At 36.3% G+C, this 15,942-nt stretch overlaps 1 protein-coding gene across 1 annotated transcript; it reads right to left on the reverse strand.

Annotated features, from left to right (window-relative positions):
* Nucleotides 1-883: 883 nt before the first annotated feature.
* Nucleotides 884-3,704, reverse strand: LOC135718308 (uncharacterized). The gene is made up of 4 exons (XM_065240655.2): nt 3,586-3,704; nt 2,619-2,926; nt 2,142-2,312; nt 884-1,908 (listed from the first exon to the last, which is right to left on the reverse strand). The coding sequence occupies exons 2-4, from the start codon at nt 2,911-2,913 to the stop codon at nt 884-886; spliced, it is 1,491 nt and encodes a 496-aa protein (XP_065096727.1). The 5' UTR covers nt 2,914-2,926; nt 3,586-3,704.
* Nucleotides 3,705-15,942: the final 12,238 nt, after the last annotated feature.

A 15,942-nucleotide genomic window follows, 5' to 3' on the forward strand; every position in this document is an offset into this window, starting at 1 on the left:
TCAATTTGCAATTTTGCATTTTAGGTAAATATAAATAGGGACCACTGACAAAAAGCCTATATGCTTCTCTTATGTTCCATGGTTGCATAAAACAACTGTAACCTTGTTGTTGTTTGTATATTGTGTTTGTATATTAGCTGCTGTGTAAGCTTTTGATTTGTTTCTTTACCTCACTTATAGACTATTACCAAATGTCTAAATTAAAGTCAAGTTTCAAAAATATTCTTGTTCTTTTAATGTGTAAGGGGAAAAGCATTTTACTCAGGATAAACTTTTTACATAATGTCTCACAACATTGTTTATTAGAAAACACTGAAACATTCAACAAATATTCTGAGGACTAACGTAATACAAAATTAACAAATGTAAAAATATTATACACAGCCCTTGTATATACAGTTCATCTGCACAGTGTGAAATACTAACTCTTTAAAGCAGTGTTCTTCACATCTAACCCTGGAGAGCTGGTGCTCTGCAAAGTTTAGCTCCAACCTTAATCAAGCTAAACTCTGCAGGGCAACAGCTCCCCAGGGTTGGATGTGAAGAACACTGCTTTAAAGCGATAGTTCTGTCATTTACTCACGCTCATGTTGTTGCAAACCTCTATTCTTTGTTCTGATGAACACAAAGATATTTTCAGAAATGTTTGTAATCAAACCGTTTGTAGACCCCATTTACTTCCATAGTAGGAAAAAGAATGCTATGGAAAAAAATGGGGTCCACAAATAGTTTGGTTACAAACATTTCTCTAAAATATCTCCCTTTGTGTTCATCAGAACAAAGAAATTTATACAGGTTTGTAACAACATGAGAGTGAATAAATTACAAAATTTTAATTTCTGGCCAATTCTGGGTGAACCATCCCTTTAGAAAAGGAACCTTTTCAGATGGGTTTGTCCCCTTTGATATCAAGAGGTCCCTGATAGTTGCACAACATGCAACAGATGGCCCACAGCTGATTGACTGAGCCTACCATAGAAAGAGGAACATGTCCATCCCAAATATGATACTCCTTCACCCTACGTATGGCCCTCTCAACTAAAATTCTAAGACGGGCAATAGCCTGGGTCTTCTGGGTATCCTCCATGCTGAGCTGGTTAGATTTCTTCAGTGGAGGGATGATTAGTGTTGCCCCCACCTCTGACAGCATCTTCTCAATTTGGAACCCCTTGTCAGCCATTACTCCATCTCCTGGTTGAAGTAACTGTAAGATCTGTGACTGCCGAGTTATTTCTATATCCGAGATGGAGCCTGTGTACAATTTTGATATAAATGTGATAACCCCACATGGTGCAATGCCAATTAGACCTTTAAAGGTGGTGTGATTTTTGTAGTTGGAAAAAGTTTCTGACTGTAGCAAAAGAGAAGATGCTGTTTCACAACGAATCTCGGTGCAGTCGATTATCACTCTCACCTGAGGGCAGTAGAGCTTGAACTTGTCAGGCATTGTGGCCTGCACTTGCTCTCTTGTCATCCACAATGGTAGCGAGCCAAGAACCTGGTAAAGGTAGCTTGTCCATGTTAAGATGATGCGGCTAACTGTAGACAAGCTGACCTCGAAGATGGACGACAAGGTTTTCTCCTGAAGCCCGGCTGCAACACGACAGAGAAACATGAACAGTTCATCAAGCTGAAGTTTTCGCTGAGGGCTAGGTGTCTCTTGTGCTGTTCGTTGTGCCTTGGACCAGTACAAAAGGCGTGAAGCAGAGGGGTAAACTGACTCCCAAAACACAGTGAAAACCTCCTTTGAGCTGAACCTAGTGTAGTAACGAAAGTCTTCATCTGTGACGCAGAACTTGAAAATCAGAGGCTGCTGCTTCTTAACGGTCAGCTGCTGGATTTCAAGCTCTAGTGACAAAACCTGAAGCTCCAACTCTTGGATTCTCTGTGCAGCGCCATCCAGTTTACCTTAAAAGAAAGCAAAAGTTTACAATGTAATATCTGTAGTCGTTCTCAATCATCATCATATATTGGGGTTCTGTTCAGAGTAATTGAGCTTCCAGTAATACTTGAGGTTTTCATAAATAAGCATCAAAACTTTTAACATTAAGCACAGCTGCTCTGAATCCTACAAACCCTAAAGTTAAAAAAATTATTGCCACAAAGAAAAACCTGTTACTCTGTTTTTTTGTAGTACTAACCAGGAGAAGGATGGTAGGCATAGTCATGATCTTTTGTCACTCCACCCACAGGCAGGGCCTCTTCTGTGATGTCTCCTGGAACAAGCATCTCCTGAGATTCATCAAGGACAGCAGGCCTTAAACGTTTCCTTGCTCTCTGGTAAACTGACTGCCGAGCTTGTGACCCTTTTCCTGAAGATGTGAAAGATAGACACACATGAATGTCATTCTTAATATATGGTAATCAATTATCAGAACCTCAAAGAGTAAACAAAATGTATAATACCACCACAAATGCAATAATAATTTGCAATGTGAATGGCAACAGGATGATGTATTATTTCTTTTTATATGGACTAATAAGCTGTAAAACAGGTTCAGTACTATTATCATGTATTTTATTTATACAAGCATAATTAACTGTAAAGCATGGCAATTTTACATTGTAATAACTTATGATTTTTTGTTAATGTACTACCAAACTTAATGCTGTCATACCTTTACCCCAGTCATTCCAGGGAAATCTAGATGGCACTGCTCCCTTTTTTATCCTGGTTCGTCCACTGCTGGGTGTTGTGTATGTATCCTCTGGGGCAAAGTGTTGGCTACATACATAGGTGCTCCCTCGAAGTATTTTAAAACCAAGTCCCTCATCTCTTCTTATCGCCCTAACCCAACGGGAACATATTTCTTCGTCCACTGGAAAGTCGTGGAAACTCAGATAAGGAAACTTCTTTTTGTTGTTTGAACAACAGGGAACACTACAATAACATTTACATGATGACTGTGCCATGCGTGTTATGATACTGTTGAAAGATGGAGACAGGAAGAAAGTAATGATGAATCACATCTGCTGAAATGGTCATTAACATTATTAAAAGAATCAATTTAACCTGTAAATACGTAAATATTATTATTTTAAACTTTACGATTTCGCGTTCATAGTTAACATGTTTTCCGCCTTTTCCTTTAGCATGCAACCCAGGTAATTTTAACTTCTGTCAAATTCAAATTTTACCTTATTTTAATCTTTTAATATAAAGACATAATATTTACACAATGAACATAGCATCTAAGGAACACTACGACAGCATCTTAATGACTAGGACATGCGTGTGTACTGCTGCTGTTTACAGATGGACACAGAAAGGTAAGGGCAATAGCATCAATATATAACTTAGAATTGTTGTAGCACTTTAAGTGACTGAATCTATCAAGCTATTATAAACAACATTATTTAAAAAAGAAAGTAATCACATTTCAATATAAAAGGCAACGAGTTAAGTAATGTTAAGACGTTACGATGCATTCATATAACTTTTCCGTGTTGCTTGTTATTGCAAACGTTACCCATTTACCTACTTTTCCAACTGTTAAACGTAGTTATGTATTGATAACTTACAAAATAACTTATACAGTTACCACAAGAACACGATAATAAATACATAAGGATGAATAAACTTACATTTTTTGTCGATATTTCGAGCTGTTAGTAGACTCTCCCCCAATGTCGTCTAACACGGAAGTTACATTACCCGGCTGCGCTGAAAAGCGGAAGTTAAGTGACGTAGTTGTGAAAAGGGCCTATTGGAGTATTAGGCTACTTAACAAAATCTAAACATTTTTCACTCAGAAAATGCTAGTAAATATAAACAAAATTTTCAGCAGCTTTAACTTTATTACTTTTTTAATTTTAATTCACTCTTTGTTTCAGCGATGTTTATAAATATACTATATTTTTGCATTTTGATTACAAACTGTTCTACACTGAAAAGAAACTAATGTAATCTTCCTGATTTAATCACGTAAAACACAAGTCTAAACACAAGCACCACTTTTCTAAATGATGATAATCACAAACATCCCAGAGTTCGTAAACCAATTGTTTGTAAAACATATTTAATGCTAACTACTTAAAAATTCAGAAAATATTTTTTACAGTGTATAAATAAAAAAACAAGAAGGAAGTTAATTCCAAAATGTCATTAATTGTACATGGTTTAGCTGCTTGTTTTTGCAGCTACCAGTGACACAGAGTCAAGAAATTAAAAACCACCCACCCCTAGGTCTGCCAATTCTTTGCCAACCCCCCAATGCTAATCGATCACCTCATCATCAGGGAATCAAAAGAAAACCGGTTAATCCAGTTTTCACCAGCGTGTTGGGTTTTAATTTCAACCCTTGCAGTTTCTTTGTTAAAATGCAATTTAAGCAAATTAAGGTATACGCTGTATGTTATTTTAAATGAATGTTTATAACTTATAAAATTAAGTGGATATCAGGTAACTTATTTTGACATATCTCAGGGGGAATTACTTTCGTTACAATTTACATACAACATATAATATTATAACAACATATAATATTAATTAAACTTCACAATTTTCAATGTCCATGCGGACGAACATATTTTACTTTCGTTTTTAAGTTAGGATCACACGTCAATTAACAGATGTAAAATATTCTCACATTAACATACCTAGTATATTTTTATATAGATCTTTTTTTACTAAATAGTACTATTACTGTCTTTTTTTAAACTTATAAATAATTCATAATTTGAACAAAAATATTGATGGGTTTAGTTCTGATATTGTATACTTTTATAAAGAAATACATGGTGTATAATTACATTTTTAGAATAGGCTTTATATAAGGTTTGTACTGTAAAAATACTTTATTTGTTACAAACAAAAGATAAAGAATTTACAAACGTGTGGAGAGCCATTTCAGCACTTGGACAGCGAAATGTTTTTTTTTAAAGCATTACTTAAAATTTTTCTCATCTCAGCATATCTACAGGTGCAGAGTCATTATATACAATAAATCCGTTGGGTAGCATTTAAAAAAAAAACATTTAAAAGTAGATGCATTTGTTTAAAGCAAAGCATTTATTTACTTAGCTACAGATGAAGCAGCTCTTTAAGCCTTCTCACTCATAATTGGTCATCATTTATGTCCAAGAGACTCAATAATAATCTGTCACATTTTAATCCTTAATTTTTCATATTAAAAAGCGTTTTTGTGCTGCTGCGCATCCATGTATGTAATAAACAAACCCGCGTTGTCATTCCGTTAATACGCATATTATCAACGCGCTCTTTACTCGAGCAGAAAAAACTCGCGTCGCGCATTGCGCCGGTTGTATAATAAAGATTCCAAAGTCTCTCATGAGCTAGGGGACGAATGTCCAGGGTGTTCAGTATTTCTGTGTGGGCATGCATCAGGGAAAGGTGTGTGAGTCTTTTCTGGGTCATGGTGCTGCGTACCCATGTCTTCAAAAGACGCAAGGCAAAGAAAGTGCGCTCGGATGAGGCCACGGATAGGCACAGACAGTAATGAAATTAAAATCCAAAATACACGTAACCTATGTGTGTCAAAAAAAATTTCCTAAAATATTCATAAGTAATATCTCAATTGTGCAAAATATTTTTACTTAAAAAATATATATTTCTCGCCTTCCCGCGACCATGCGTCAAGGTCTGGAGGAAAAGGTTACCTGCCCGGATCCCACGCACGCATCTGCAGTTATACACATTTTACAAAACCAGTATTCATTAGATTTTAAGAACTTTTTTGCCACTTTTAAAACTGTAAAACTAAATAAAAAAGATATCATATGCCGAATGAGCATGTAAGCAAATGTTTTCTTGTTCGCTCCACGCAACACGGGTTTAAACGCCGTTTTTTTTCTAAAGAATAATGTTTAAACTTTATTGGTGGTGGTTGAGAATAATTTATATTGCAGAATAATGTATATTGCATTTTAGCGCAATATAAATGTATCATATTGTTATTCTTAAATAAAAGAATACTAATATATTTTTTACAACATTTTTAACTTTAAAACATACATATAAAGATGCTTTGTACAATAGCTTTGCTTCTGACAACAATTTTCTGTAACAAATCAGTAAATCAATCACAAAATGTGTTGAAAGTGGAGAATAAAATGCTTGTCAATTCAAACAAAGGTGTATAAAACCGCTTTAATTAACAATAACTAAACTGTGCTCTTTTGCATACCTCTACTTTTCTCATGTCTTTCTTTATACCACCTTTATCTTTTTAAAATCTTGCCACTTTTAGAAATAATTTGTTTGCATTTTTTGTATACTGCACACTTTATTTGCATCAACTATACCCATAATAAAATTTTCTACGTTTTTCTTTCAATAAAAATAAACATATTTATTATTGTCTTAACTTAAAACTTTGTTTTTTAATTTATAAATTAGATTTTATATAAATAAGTTTTAAAAGTGTTGACTGCGAACGTCTGAGATAAGATATCTGGAAGGACAATAATAACAAGGATAATATACGCCTATAATATATGTACATTTTTAATTAAAATGTCTGTTCTATTTCTAGCCATTTATTTTGTTTTGACCAACTAAAAAATACATAAGTGACATTAAGAGATTTTATAAAGTTACTTTAGTCCATTATTTTAGTAATACATTTACAAAGCCACTGAATAATATTTTTACTGTTATGAATAATGGCTGAAAAGATTTAAAAAAAACATAACACTGACTGCCTATATGCGCAAGAAAGGTATTATTAAAGTTTTAAATATGTAAAACTAAATAAAGATATCATATGCCCACTGTACAGTATGTAAGCATAGGTCCATGTTTTCTTGTTCGCTCTGTGTGGGTTTAAACGCCGTTTTTCTAAAGAATATTTTTTAGACTTTATTGGTGGTGGTTGAGAAAAATTCCTCTTTCCATATGTAAAGCAATTTAGCGCAATATACATGTGTCATATTATTGTTCTTAATATATTAAGAACAATAATACTAATATATTTTTACAACATTTTTAACTTTAAAACATGTATTTTTATACCACATGAATCTCTTTAAAATATTAATACTTTTAGAAAAACAGACATAATTATTAATATTATGAACAAACAATGAAACGGTGTCAAAATTCGACAACACAAATAATTAAGATATTCATTGTAAATAGAGTTAAATGTATTAGGCTCACACTAAATTCTTTGTTGCACTTAGTATAAATGCCCATTGCACGTACAGTCATCTTAATATATGTATGCGCTGTTATGCTGGCAAGAAGGGGTTGACGTCACTTTGCTGTTTTAATAGAAATATTAAATATTCAGCAATGCCCTTATTAACTTCTGGAAACAACCGCAATGACAACGCATGTAAAAATTTAGTTTTTTATGCGCCACCTGGTGGATTTTCTGTGAAGCGAAACACATTAAGGGAAAAGGGAAAGTAGCCCCCCCCCCCCGAAAACACTTGCAGAATTCTGCGTGACTCCGCGAGACGATTTGGCGAATGCCGCGGGAGAAAATGGGCGTTTTTAAAGGCCACATCTGTACATCTAGGATGCGATCTATCCAGATGAGATTCTCTCCAATGCCAGCAAACCGACAGTGGAAGACACGAGCCAGCACTTCTCCCCTCACATTGCCTCTGGCTTCTGAGATCCCCACTTATAACTGCTTCTCCCCCCTTCATGAGATCAGATGCTATGTTGGGATCACCGGGGCCTCCATGGACTGGCATGTACACGCTACATTAGGTGTAGCTAAGACGCACACTCACTGCTTCCCTGGTGCTTGTATTCTCAATGTTTCTGTGCAGGTGCCTGGGATAATGAAGACAATTTGGGTTGTCGTGTTACACGCCAGGTGAAAAACATCAGAGTGCGGCAGTCAGAGATCCTAAAGAAGGACTATATGTTTACTCGAGACAGTACGCCGTACATCTCTTACGACAAGGATATTTGTTTCAGGACCGCTTTCCCAATACTGACAAGGACATTAAAGGTTCAATGGACAACTTGCTTTCAATGAATGGTTAATGTCTGTAGCCCTTTTCACACACATATTATGGAAAAAATACAGAGAACACATTCAGGAGTTTTTCGGGATTATTTGTTTTTGGTTAATTCACGCTGCCAATAGTTTTCTGGATTTGTTTGTGCTTTCACACACATGCCATAAAGACATGACCTATTTAAAGTCTTGCACTTGGTAGGTTTTTTGTAGCATCTGTAGTTTGCTTATCCGTGATTTCTCTCTCGAGAAACCACACGTGTATTTTTTTGTTTATGATTAGATCATAAAGGAGTGCGTCACACCAGTGCTTCCCAATCCTGGTCCTCGAGCACCCTCTCCCAAAAAGTTTTAGATGTCTCCTTATTTAACTCATCAGCTTGTTAGGGAGACATGTTTACCATTTTGGAAGGAGGCTGATAAGTTGAATCAGGTGTTTTAAATAAGTTTTTGGGAGGGGGTGCTCGAGGACCAGGATTGGGAAGCACTGCATTAAACGCTGTTTTGTTATGCTGGTGAATGTTCATAGCTGATAGTGACAAGCCCCCTGATTTCTTCTTCAGTCCAGTTTGCAGATATTTCTCATTGTGAATGTTAATCTGCATTTAAATCTGCCATGTCAAAGGGGAAAAGGCTATATTTTTGTCGTGATGACACAATATTTATGTTGACTAATTATCGACGTTGAAATTGACACAGCCGATTCTATTGACCAAACGCAACAGCTCTAAGTCTAGCATACACATAATTGCATTCACTAACCTTTGCCTCAGGTTATAACTTAATAATCACAACTATCCACTACCTAAAAAGCTATGAACAGCAGTCATGCAAATTTTCTCAATTTGCTTTTCTATTTCTAACTGCAATTATGTGAGCTGCAGTCTGGATCCTGCCTCTGTCAGATGACCTAACACATATGGAAAGATGACATCGACCCTTGCAAGGACTTCAGACGATGCCAGCACTGGACTACATACAGTGGTAATCGTGCGTTTCATGTTTAACTTTATGCCTTTTATAGATCATTTCATCTTCCCCTCGCTTAAATGTTTACATTAACAGAATTTTTTACTACATTTTTTTTATAATGTCACTGTACTGATATATACTATACAAATAATGTAAGTTGAATTTACTTATTTGAAACACATTTTACTGAGCACTATACTGCAATGTTGTTTTTAACATTTGTGCGTAATATATTATTTTTTGTCTTTTTCATTCATTAGATTTTCAGTAGTCCGTGTCAAATTTTATTTCAAGGTAAGATAGCTTTACATGTCTTTCATTGTGCTTTAGTGATCACACAGGCCCTGTTTATGTTCTTAACCGGCATGAGTTTATTTATTGTGATATACACAAAACAAGATATTTTGATAAATGATGTTAAGTACACAGCTGCTCATTTACTTCAATAAAATTTTTCCTATTATGGAAGTCAATGGGTACCATCAACTGTATGATTGACATCATTTATCAGATTAAAGAATTTTTGGCAAGTTTATAACAACATGAAGGTGAGTAAATGATACAATTATAATTTGTACGTAAACTTTTAGCTTTGAAGGATTATTTACTCAACCCCATGTCAAATCAAGATGTTTGTCTTTCTTTCTTTAGCCAAACACAATTAGAGTTATATTAAATACTGTCCTGGCCAGTGGCGGCTCGTGACTGCTCTTCTGAGGGGTGCGAATTCAAAATAAGTGTTCAGAGTGTCATGTGTGTTGCTCGTGTTTTCAAAAATATGTGTTTGTTGCGTCATGTAAATCATGTGCATCACTTGTCAAAAGAAGTGCCTGCTGCACACGCGTCAAAACCGTTTATAATAAAAGAGATGCTAACGTTCACAAAATACACGCAACACATTCACTTAACATTAAACTCTGATTACGCATGAGATAATGCAGGTATCTTTTATCATAAACCCTTCAGATGTGTGTGCAGCAGGCACTTATTTTGATATGACATGTGATTCACATGGGTTTTATGCGATACGCCTAACACATATTTTAAAATGACTAACCACACACATGACGGGCTACATACATGTTGGGATGAGCTTCGCATTGCATTGTGCACCCTTGGAAAATAAGTCATTGTCCGCCACTGGTCCTGGTTCTTCAATGCTTAATAATGGCATTGACTGGGCATCAATGTTTTGAAGTTCCAAAAGTGCATCCATTCATTATTAAAGTGATCCATATATGGGCCATTCTACCGAATTCGTGCAAATTGCTGTCCCGGAACCAAAAAACTAATTTAAAAAGCATTAATGTAAGAAAATGTTTGATAATAAAAAAATATAAGCAAATAGCAATCAAAACCCAAAGTAATATTTGAGGTAGCGGCAGGCTTTATATATAAAATATCATCATTTATATGGTGCTTTCAATTGAGAGGTGGTTGTCCCTAACCCCAAGGTCTGAATTTCACCATAGGAAAAAAATATGAAATAATTTTTTTAATTTTTTTTATCATTGTTTTAAGAAGTATAATTTTGAATACTTTTGTTAATTAAAACCAAAAATATATTTATTGGATATTTTCAGTAAAAATCATGTAAAATCATAAAAAAACACTGTCCCGCATTTTCACGTCACTACCGAAACATTGCATAGTTTGGTCAATAATATAATAATGCTTTAAGCCACTCCCCTCCATTTTGAACCAGAAACTTTGTCTGTGCCTCTCTCCCTTGTGGTGACATGGTGATTAGATCAGTCCCATGGTTTTGAAGTAAATGTGATCAAATCAAAAGTTTGGAAATCAGCGTGTGACATTTATGAATGTCACTACCGAACACACATTTTCAATGATTAATTAAGTTTTTTTTTTCTACTGGTCATTTAGGTTTTACTCATGTTTCAATGTTGAGAACTGTGCTAGCTAACTATGTGTCATGGCACCTGGGTGATCGGCAGTGTATGTGTGTCTGTTTGTTTACCTTTGGTGTTGGTTCCTCATGTGTGCACTCGCTCCTCCCTCTCGTTTCTCTGATTGTTTCCCAGAGGTTCCTATTACTTTTGGTCTTTTTATAGCCTTCCGTTTTGTCCTTTGTCACGCGCTCATTGTTTTCCGGTTGGTTACTGTCTCGCTCCCTGTCCAGGTAGACCCTGCCCGCTGTCATTTGTCTCACCCTCTCTGCTCTCGCCCCAGGTTCAATCGCCGACATCCGGACTCTTGCCTCTGTCCAGGATTCTCGATCCTGTGTGTTTGGTCAGTGGATTACCGTCAGTGTGTCTTGTTTCCTGAGTTCCAGTGTAGTTGGTTGCTTCGTCTTCAAGCGTATACCAGCTGTCTCTTGTGTGTCGTCATCAGATGTGGGTGGATCTCCTCGTCACTGTTTTCGGCGGTGCAGCGTGAGACTTTTTCCCGTGGATTGTGGACTCGTGTTGGATCTATTATTCCCCTGTGTATCTGATGTCTGTTGGGTGCTTCGTCTTCAAGCGTATACCTTCAGACTCAGTGTGTTCTCTAATAAACTTTTCTATATCTCGCATTTGAGACTCCGACTCCTGAACTTTCTTGACACTATGTACTGATTAGCATCTTAGCAGTAGGATCAAAGTTAGCATAAATCGTCACTACCGAAACAGTCACAACTGAAACATTTTTTGACATTTCGGTTGTGACTTGATTGTTTCGGTAGTGACAAAATGACACTTATTTCTTTATTTTAATAAATAAATAGAAACTATTAATTTGTAAAAGTACAAATAATTTGTCAGTCATATTTCTGTAATGTTGTACGTGATTTGACTAGGACTAAAAACTAAGATAAAATGAACTAGGCCAGATTAATTTAATTAATTCATACAGTAGTAGCTTGACTCATTATTGAGATAAATGAAGGCTATATGATTCTACCTCTGGTCTCTAGGAAAACTTTCTGCGCTAATTTAGCGGGACTTTGACTGATTGCTTTATAGAATTGACATAACAGATAGCACTTATCAGTATTATTGTAAATTGACATGTCATTGTTAGGTGTAGACAGGGCAGGCTCACACTAATAATGTAAATGTAAATATCTTTGGTTGATTTGTAGAGATAGCTACAGAGAGAGAGGAATCACCAACATGCATAGACGGAAAGATGAAAGTAGAGCGGACAGACTGAGAGAGCCTATTTTCTTGAGCCGATACTTCTTTTGCTCACTTTGTTTACTTGTAACATTTGGCATCATCATGTCATTTTTATAAGTCTCAATTTTAAAAAGTAACATTTATTGAACTTAAAAATCTATATTTCTGTCTGTAAATAATGCCGGAAAAACTCAGCAGCCACAAATCGGCCAATGCCAATACACATAAAACTCGCAAAAATCGGCCGATATATCGGTCTATCACTAGTTCTTTTATATGAACATTTATTCAACCTACCTCAAATCAAATAAAAAATTAAGTTTACTTCAAACTCAAAAAAGTCAAACTCAGCAACAAGAGAATCAGTTAAGGAGGTTTAGAGAAGTTAGAATGTGTAATGGAAAAACAGGCACACATGTGTACACCAACATTACAGATGGACATGGGTGCACACACACCAAATTTTGTAGTTTATACTGTGGGCCTGAAGTTTTATATGGACATACGTTGTCATCTTTTTCTCAAGAGATATGAAAATCAACACAGCATCTTGCATCCCTTCAAGGTCTGAACTAGAATTTTTCTTGGCACTATGCAGGAATAAAATAGCATCTACAGTGTCAGAATTCAGACGAGGCCCCTGGCCTCTATAATTCACCCTGCTGCACTGAAGGATCGCTCTCCCGCAGCACTTGTTGCTGGAATGCATAGAATTCTCTTGGCAAGGTGCTGTAGTCATGGGAACGACTGGCCTTGTTTCTCCCAAAAGGAAAGTATATTTTCCTCTGCTGATCCGTCTATACAGAAGTCTGTAGAGGAATACTTCTGTACTCAGTGGCGTGCCGTGGGGTTTCAGTCAGGGCCTTCAGTAAGCATGTAAACCACATACATACTCATCTGTTACAGCTAACGCATCCATATGCAAATAATGTGCATATTCGGCCGCACATACAGGCACTCAGCAACATGACAGCTGATCAACAATTAGCCTAAAACAGTATGCTAGGTAAGCGTGGGTTGAACTCAGACTAAATTTCACTGCATGTATCATGTAATCCCCCTATGCACACTGTGTGCATAGTGTCACATCCACATGCTACAGGCTACTATCAGTGCAACACGAACCACTCAATCACAATGTGCATAAGCCCTTAATAATGCTTATTATCAGATACAAACCACAGTCTGCATGATACAATACCCGACAAGTAGTAAAGCACTCACCCGTCACTTTTCAGTCACATACCCGAGGACATGAGAGCTGCGCTGTGTTACTGAAGTCTCATCCACCATAACTGCTACAAAATTTGTTTTGTTTAATTTCTTCTTTGATGTGATAATTTAACACTTCTGACACTGCATTAATTATATCGTTTAGATTTTTTCCTGACGGTCCTGTAAAAACTGTGGCCGTGGCAAGATGATGTCGCAAGTCAGCATCATCCTTCGCTAATAGCGTTAACAAATCCAAGTAATTACCCCTGTTCAGCGAATCTTCATCGTGTCCCCTGATAATTCTCGCCGTCCCAAAAAGAGAACACAGTCACTCAACACGCTTCAGAATGTCCCAGTTCTTTCTGACCCTCTCATTGTGGACGCTGATCTCCCATTTTCTCTACCCGTTAAGTTCCAAATCCACAAGACTTTCACCAAAAGTTTTTAAATGCATGACATTATTATGGCGCTCGGAGCCTTGGTGTTTAAGAGCTGCCTTCATGAAGCTGTTCAGACTGTCAAAGCCAGAATCATTCCATGTCCCTTTACTTGTATTAACTAAACACGGCCAACAAAATAACTTCTTGTGCTGAGGGCAACAAGATTGCGTGTATCTGCAACAGCGGATGTCATTTTCTTTAATAATAACTGAATTTCCTGCTTCCGTTGGAAATTGACGACAGACGTTAGGGGTAGCGCTGGGCACGTCGCTAGACCCGGAGGACGTGCTGTCAATAAACGTCAAAATTTGATTGGTTGATGTTTCTGTCACTAATGATTGTAACAAATCAGATGTGTTGTCCTTCAACACAAGCCTAGCAATATCTGTAGAGCTGGCCCCAGCTGAATAAGCTGATTTTTATGTGAATTTTTGAGGGTACTCCGGTTCAACCTCAACAAAACTAACAAATTTTGCGGACATTACACCAATGAAAAAAAATAAATAGCATACTAAAGAAAAACATTTAACACTTTAAAAAAAAAAATTTATAGGGCCAGCAGAGAAGGCCCTGCTGGTCCTGACGGCCCACCACTGGTACTTCATTCAGAATTATTGTATCCGATTCCTCTTCCCATGCTATGAAGTCAGTCCTCGGCTTTTGCATTGGCGCGCCATTAGCTATGCCTACAAAAGACAGAGGAAATCTAACATTAATAATAATATTAACGTGGGTATACAATGCCTAATATTTTACACTTAATGAAAAAAAGCCTACACAATTAACATTAAACAAGGATTAAAATAAAGATACAATTAATACAAAATGAAATTCACTTTAAAGAAAGGCTTTGTGCTTCTGTTTGAGGTCTCTGTAAAAGTTTGAAAGTCTTTTAGTGCCGCTTTCAGAGTGGTCATGTTCGTAATGGAGAACTGTAATGTAACATTGTTTTTTCCTCATAAATGCAAACACGAAAAATAAATGACATAAGACTTAAAAAAAAGACAAACCATCAAAATTGATAGATTTATAGCGTTTTTTGGGGGGGAATTGATGGATTTATAGCGTTTTGAAAAGAAAAAATAACTTTGAATTGATCATCAGCAATACTGTTGTTTGATTTAATAATTATTGTTCCACATGTTCAGACTGAGCAAAAATTTTCCTGAAACCTATTTAAATGGATTTATTGCGTTTTGGAAAAGAGCTCCTTAATTATAAATGATTATGAATAAATTACAATACAATTAATTAAACAAGTTATACTACGCATGTATGGATTATGGCACAGTGATCAATTTGGAAACTTAAAATGGCACTTAATAACGAAAAGGCTGCCGACCCATAATAGGCAAAGTATCAACCCACCTTGCTCTGTTGCTGGCATGGGCTTGGTGACAGGGTTGCCTTCTTCTCTTCTGCTGCTGAACTTTATGGTCTTGCCCTGGTCACTGACAAAAACTATTTTGTCTATCTGTATTCCATAGGACTTTAACACACTGGTTATCTACTCATTAACACTCTGGGGTCGACAGCGGCGCGGGCGCCACAAACTCTTTATTTTTCAATAAAAATTTCAAAATTACAATACAAAATTACAAAATTTCTCCGTAAAGAGACTTAAATTACTCTTGCTGATTTTTGACATACAGATATGATTTATACATCATTTAAAATGTAAAAGTGTCTTGTTTTTTTCTGTCCAATCCCAATAAAAATTGTTGTGCTTTTCGCAAAATTAAGCAAATAAACATGATGCGCGTTTTGTTCTCTCTCCCTCAGTGAAGTCCTTTCAGAAACGCGTCAGAAAAATAAACTGTAACTTAACGAATACTTTAAGTCGTAGAAACAAAAGATAAATGTCTACATAATGCTTGGAATGTCTCCTTTTAAATTATGTAAGTGAGATTGAAAACAGATATTGTCATTCGGTGTAAACTGTATGAGAAGGAGGAGAAGTACCGTATCTCTCCAGTAACCTCATTATCTGTAATGAGATGAGATCGCCACACCCCCGTGCCATTGAAGTGAACGAGCAGAAATATCCATATGCATGACTCTTGCCTGCTGTAGTCAATGGATACGCAATCCACAATCCAGTCTCTCCATTTCTTGTTCCATCCAATTGCACCAAACATGACATCTAAATCCTTATTTACTTGCGTATGTGTGTCAGTATCTCCAGACGCGAGTGTTTTTTTTATAGTGTATCTCCAGACGCGAGTGTTTTCTTTGTCTTCAGTCAAACAGTTGACGGGA

Source organism: Paramisgurnus dabryanus, chromosome 10 (genome assembly GCF_030506205.2).
Source record: "Paramisgurnus dabryanus chromosome 10, PD_genome_1.1, whole genome shotgun sequence".
In the NCBI taxonomy this organism is placed as follows: Eukaryota; Metazoa; Chordata; class Actinopteri; order Cypriniformes; family Cobitidae; genus Paramisgurnus; species Paramisgurnus dabryanus.